Here is a 5,961-nt window from a genome sequence, read left to right as displayed (position 1 = left end):
TTAGTTACAAGATGTGGAACAAACTTTCAGCATCGAGATAAAAATATAGTCCAGCAAGTATGAGTTTTTGAAACAGCTTCAGCATAGAACATCTTAATAACTTACTTGTAGTAATGGAGACTGTTGATGCTGTGGTATTGCTGCCATCTACTGGTGTAGATGTAGTACTGTTTATAGTTGTACTGGATCCAGTTGGTAGTGCAGTAGTGAAATCTGTAGTCAAGAAGAAAAGATTTTAAACTGACTTAGACTGAATGCTAACTGCTGAGGACTTTTGTTGACTCCAGCCCCGAGAACATCAATACATTTAGTTACAAGATGTGGAACAAACTTTCAGCATCGAGATAAAAATATAGTCCAGCAAGTATGAGTTTTTGAAACAGCTTCAGCATAGAACATCTTAATAACTTACTTGTAGTAATGGAGACTGTTGATGCTGTGGTATTGCTGCCATCTACTGGTGTAGATGTAGTACTGTTTATAGTTGTACTGGATCCAGTTGGTAGTGCAGTAGTGAAATCTGTAGTCAAGAAGAAAAGATTTTAAACTGACTTAGACTGAATGCTAACTGCTGAGGACTTTTGTTGACTCCAGCCCCGAGAACATCAATACATTTAGTTACAAGATGTGGAACAAACTTTCAGCATCGAGATAAAAATATAGTCCAGCAAGTATGAGTTTTTGAAACAGCTTCAGCATAGAACATCTTAATAACTTACTTGTAGTAATGGAGACTGTTGATGCTGTGGTATTGCTGCCATCTACTGGTGTAGATGTAGTACTGTTTATAGTTGTACTGGATCCAGTTGGTAGTGCAGTAGTGAAATCTGTAGTCAAGAAGAAAAGATTTTAAATTGACTTAAGACTGAATGCTAACTACTTCAGATTATTGTTGACTCAGGCCCTGGTAACATCAATACATTTAGTTACAAGATGTGGAACAAACTTTCAGTATCGAGATAAAAATATAGTCCAGCAAGTATGAGTTTTTGAAACAGCTTCAGCATAGAACATCTTAATGACTTACTTGTAGTAATGGATGCTGTGGTATTGCTGCCATCTACTGGTGTAGACGTAGTACTGTTTATAGTTGTACTGGATCCAGTTGGTAGTGCAGTAGTGAAATCTGTAGTCAAGAAGAAAAGATTTTAAATTGACTTAGACTGAATGCTATCTGCTGAGGACTTTTGTTGACTCCAGCCCCGAGAACATCAATACATTTAGTTACAAGATGTGGAACAAACTTTCAGCATCAAGATAAAAATATAGTCCAGCAAGTATGAGTTTTTGAAACAGCTTCAGTATAGAACATCTTAATGACTTACTTGTAGTAATGGATGCTGTGGTATTGCTGCCATCTACTGGTGTAGACGTGGTGCTGTTTATAGTTGTACTGGATCCAGTTGGTAGTGCAGTAGTGAAAGCTGTAGTCAAGAAGAAAAGATTTTAAACTGACTTAAGACAGAATGCTTGAAATGATGCACCTTTGATTTCTTGTGTTCTGCTTCACTTACACTGCGTGCACGTGGAGTTGTAGTCAGGACAGCAATCCCGAACTGACACACAGACCTCATCACAAAAACATCCTCCCCTGAAACAGCTGTTATTTTGACCAGCACAACACAGAACTGGAGGACCTGCACAGCCTGGAGCACACACAGTTTTGTTGAAACAATACTTCAAGACAAATAACAAAGTTGCAGCTGTAAATTAAGATCCATGGACAGAAATTTACACAATTAACATTTAGCCAGCCAATCTAAGATGAGCCTGCCAGTATGATCTAAAAATAAGTATTCACGAACCACCTCATCCACTGAAGTGCATAATCTAGTGGAGCAGAGTAACAAAAGAGCTCTACACTCCCTGCTGTTGCCTCCTATACTACACACTGAAGGTAATAACTAAAGTCAAAAAGTGTCTGGTCTGGTTGACTTATTTTTACTAATTATTTTTCGTGGTTGCAGTACACTAAAACCACCAAGAAGGCCATTGACAAGAGTCCTGGGGATAAGAGGTGGCGATTGTATGGAAGGTTGAAGTGAACACCATGTTGTTGTTCATATTACCTGTTTGGCTGGTATTTGGAACCGTTGTTTGACCTAAAAAATAAAGACAAATAAACGTGTGATTTCATCATTATTTGGAAAAAAATGTGTGTGTGAATTATAGTAGAGAAACCACAGTGAACTTTTTTGGAGGGAGCAGAGAAAGAAGGCAGTGATGTATCTTAATCTTTTTTTGATCCGAATTAGTAATTAGATATTTTGAGTGCCAATATAAGAGAGTAATTTCTCCATTTTCCAAGTGGCACTGATGAATGACCTGTGATGTGAATGGCCAATAATGAACAGGAAATACAGTTTACTGGCTATTATTAACGCTCATAACCAACTCAGTGAGTTCCCAAAAAATACAGACATATATATATATATATAAAAATATATATGTAAATGTATTTATTAATGGTCAGAGGAAAACTAATCAATTACCTTTTTAATAAATCCAATAACAACCAACATTGCTTGATAGTCAAATAATTTGAAACCGTGTGTATAGCCTATGTTTGTTATATCTTGCCCATATACAACTGTTGATTTTTTTTTCTTTGTTTGAGTTTGAGATTTGTACTGTCAGATTGTAAGTTGAAGCCGTTCATGAGTTAACAATATGTTTTTAAAACAAATCAGATTTATCATTAAAGACAAGATGGCAGGCCATGGGGCTTAGTGATCTGAATTGAACACTTGTTTAGAATTAAATGCAATTAAGTTTTACTCACCATTGTAGAGAAGCGGCAAAGTCATCAGGAGAAGGAAGTACAGAGCAAACCAACCCATGACTGACCTATTAACTAACTAACTTACACTCCTGCAGTGTTGGAATATAACGTACTGAGAATGTGTTGAACCTGTTTTTCTGTCTGTGAAGAATTTTAGCTATTGGCTTACAACGACAGGCTGTAGATGAGTACAGAATGTTGTTGTCGCTACGGTACACTTGAAAATCCAATGACTAGACTAATGTTGCCAAATCAAAGTAGAACATCTCCAATGTACAAACATTCCAACACACAATATGACCAAATTTCTGCAACATTTGAACAACTATTTACTGCACATTTTATTTCATTCCTACCATTTGGAATTGGGCACTCTTATTATGCTGTATTATGCCACTCTGTACTGTATACATGGCCATTATGATATAAGACTTAGACACTGGAAACATGAATCTCTGTATAAAACCATACAAACTGCAAAGATGTCAAATTACTATGTAATATTTTAGTTAGTTGATTAGGTTGTCAAACTGACCTCTTCATCAGCAAATAAGAGTGGACCAAAAGGCTACCAAAGCAAAGAATCAGAGCAAAAAAAAGAAGAAAAAAGAGAGATTGAGTTATCACCAAAATTGGTACAGTCAGGCTTATGGACTTAAAATACACACACTGGCCCACATTGACATTCCTAAGATACACACATGCTTGGAAGCTAGATCTGTATATTAGAGACTATTAGTACAAAAATAGTATTAGTTAGTTAAAGCTAATTTGATTTACAACTTTGTGTTGCAAACAACACAAGTGTTGGTTGGTTGGTTGCACTTGACTGGACTCTGTAAGTTGCTACAGCTTCCCACTTTTAATGTTTTATTAAAAACCTCTGTTTTTAAAAGATATTTAATGGGATTTTTTAAACTATTTAACTCATACTGATTAACTCAAGGCCTTGATGTCAAAGTCAACAAATAGCTACTTTGTTTAACGTGCAATTTGTTTGGTCACAAATGACAATGAACCTTGAGCACAGTTGAGGCAATTTGTCGTCTTACAAAAGAAAGGCAAAGTTAATCTAATACAAACATACTTACGTACAGCGGCTACTGTGAAACTATGGACAGATTTCTGGAAAAACTAGTAACACGCTGGCCGCACTATAGAGAATATAAAGTTAACTGTTAAATGAAACAGAGAGTTTGCTTGTTTCCCAGTATTACTTTCCAGTTAGTCATGCTGACGGTAGCAGCTATGGAAGAATCAAGGAGTTCTGTCAAAAAACTGACAAGTCCAGTGGAACCACAGACTATAAAACAGGAGTGGGACATGGCTTGGACATTGACCACTTCACATCCATTAAAGACAGGTGTAGGCTATTGCATATTTGTCATGTAGCCTATTTGATGTAGTCAGTGATACTTTTTAATTAAAAACCTAAACTTTTGAATCCTTTTACTATTCAATTGTGATCTGTAGGGTACCTGTACACACTTTAAGTACTGCATGTTTTTTATGCTAAAACGGTAGATGAGAAACATGTAAATCATATATCTGTGATGCTTTTTTTGATGTGAACATAAATCTGTTGCTTAAATATCATCATTGTAAAGTTTAGGCTACTAATTTAATATTTTGTGGTTTGTTGTAGAGCTGCAATAATTAGTTGGTCGACAGAAATTTATTTACACAATTTGGATTGGTGAGAGTCTTGCCTTGTCTTCTCAAAGACGGCCCAGGACGGCCCTGACATCTAATGCCGCATTCAGACCAAACGCGAATTTTGGCCTTGCGACGCTTTCCTCGCGTGAGTACATTCACTGCAAGTGTTCACACACAACGCGAGAAGCCGATTTTAACGCATTAACGTTAATAAACACAACTTGCCATTACTACAGCTGTATGAACCCAAAGTAAACATTTTGCTGTGATTAAATAGAAATAAACGGATCAAACTGATGACGAAATAACTACAATATGATGCAGTTTTGTTAAACTTATGAATTCATGCTTTGTCAGGTCTGTCAGCAAGACAGCAGGACAGCAACATGTAAAATGTTTGTTTTCTGAATGGAGTTCGGATCGATCAGGGCTAGGCTATGCTAACTTGGTCACAGTAAAGTACAACGATGGCTGGACTAAAGTTACATGCACATGTTTTCTGAACTCGCCAGATAGTGCAACCTCCTCGCTTTCTTTTCTCCCAGCAATGTCCAGTTTTGTCCGGTTTTTATATAAATATGAAGTAGTGCCAAATGACGCTAACAACACTGGAACCGGATGTGCACGGAATCTAGCTGCTGAGAAGCTCGAGTGAAGATAAATCAAAACAACGTTGTAATCCTATAAACTAAAGTAAAAAGCTTATTTAATAAAAGCAGTTTACTCCAAGCTCCTCCCTCGAGCAAACGGCGTAGTTGTGAGCAAAGTCCAGTCCGACCACGGGTGTTTATTTGTCCCAAAAGCTGGAGCGCTGCTCCCTGCTCCTCTAGCCAAAGTTTAGCAGCTCTCAGCTTGCCAACAGATTTTCAATCGCCCGCTCTGCTTGGCCCTCTCCACACAACGCTCTGAAGCTGTTAGTGACGTACAGACAATCTCAAAGTTGATAGGCTATTGCGACTCAGGGTCATGCGAATTTCTCGCTTGAATTGAAAATATTCAACTCACGCGAATTCCTTCGCGTCGCCGGCCCCGCCCCCTTTGCGTCACTTTGCACCGCCGACAGGAAATCGTGGCTCTACGCGTCTTTGCATTGACTTTGTATGTAAACTCACCACCCCGAACGCTCGCTTCGCTTTTGGTCAATAACAGCGGGATGAGAGGCTGATATACCACCGTCCTCCCTTAAAAGCTATTCCCCACTGTTTGTCGTCATCCTATTTGCCACTCGTTAATACAAGCGCCATGGCATTAAACATAATGAGCCTGTAGCTTAGTGTGGAGCCAGGACGTGTTCACACACATGTTTTGTACTATATGCTATTGTTGGCCAGGGCGTGATGGGCAGTTCTTTGCTGGTGGTTGTTTCTCAGCCAGTTTGTTTGCAAAACTTCTGAAGCCATTCAAGATAATGAGTTTGACTAAGTGAGAGCACGCACATGAAGGGGGGGCTGTGCACAAGCACTGTGATGGAAACTTGTTGATCCGGTAGTGGTGGATTGTTGAAAATGGTATTAGGAGCACCA

At 38.3% G+C, this 5,961-nt stretch overlaps 1 protein-coding gene across 7 annotated transcripts in view; it reads right to left on the bottom strand.

Annotated features, from left to right (window-relative positions):
* Positions 1 to 3,306, bottom strand: part of LOC123972715 (uncharacterized protein PB18E9.04c-like) — a 23,571-nt gene extending 20,265 nt beyond the window's left edge. For 3 of the 7 annotated variants that reach the window (XM_046052324.1, XM_046052326.1, XM_046052330.1), the window contains exons 1-8: positions 2,783 to 3,304; positions 2,070 to 2,102; positions 1,515 to 1,646; positions 1,326 to 1,424; positions 1,028 to 1,126; positions 720 to 827; positions 413 to 520; positions 106 to 213 (exon numbers count right to left, since the gene is read on the bottom strand). In XM_046052324.1, coding sequence (XP_045908280.1) covers positions 106 to 213; positions 413 to 520; positions 720 to 827; positions 1,028 to 1,126; positions 1,326 to 1,424; positions 1,515 to 1,646; positions 2,070 to 2,102; positions 2,783 to 2,840 — 745 coding nt within the window. In that variant the 5' untranslated portion in view covers positions 2,841 to 3,304. Of the gene's footprint in view, positions 1 to 105; positions 214 to 412; positions 521 to 719; positions 828 to 1,027; positions 1,127 to 1,325; positions 1,425 to 1,514; positions 1,647 to 2,069; positions 2,103 to 2,782 lie in introns of all 7 variants that reach the window. The other 4 variants (XM_046052325.1, XM_046052331.1, XM_046052329.1 and 1 more) reach the window with 3 other exon arrangements.
* Between the last annotated feature and the right edge of the window lie 2,655 nt (positions 3,307 to 5,961).

The sequence above is a fragment of the Micropterus dolomieu genome, linkage group LG06 (assembly GCF_021292245.1).
Source record: "Micropterus dolomieu isolate WLL.071019.BEF.003 ecotype Adirondacks linkage group LG06, ASM2129224v1, whole genome shotgun sequence".
NCBI lineage: Eukaryota > Metazoa > Chordata > Actinopteri > Centrarchiformes > Centrarchidae > Micropterus > Micropterus dolomieu.
Note: the sequence above shows the minus strand (reverse complement) of the source record. Positions and strands in the feature narration are given on the sequence as shown.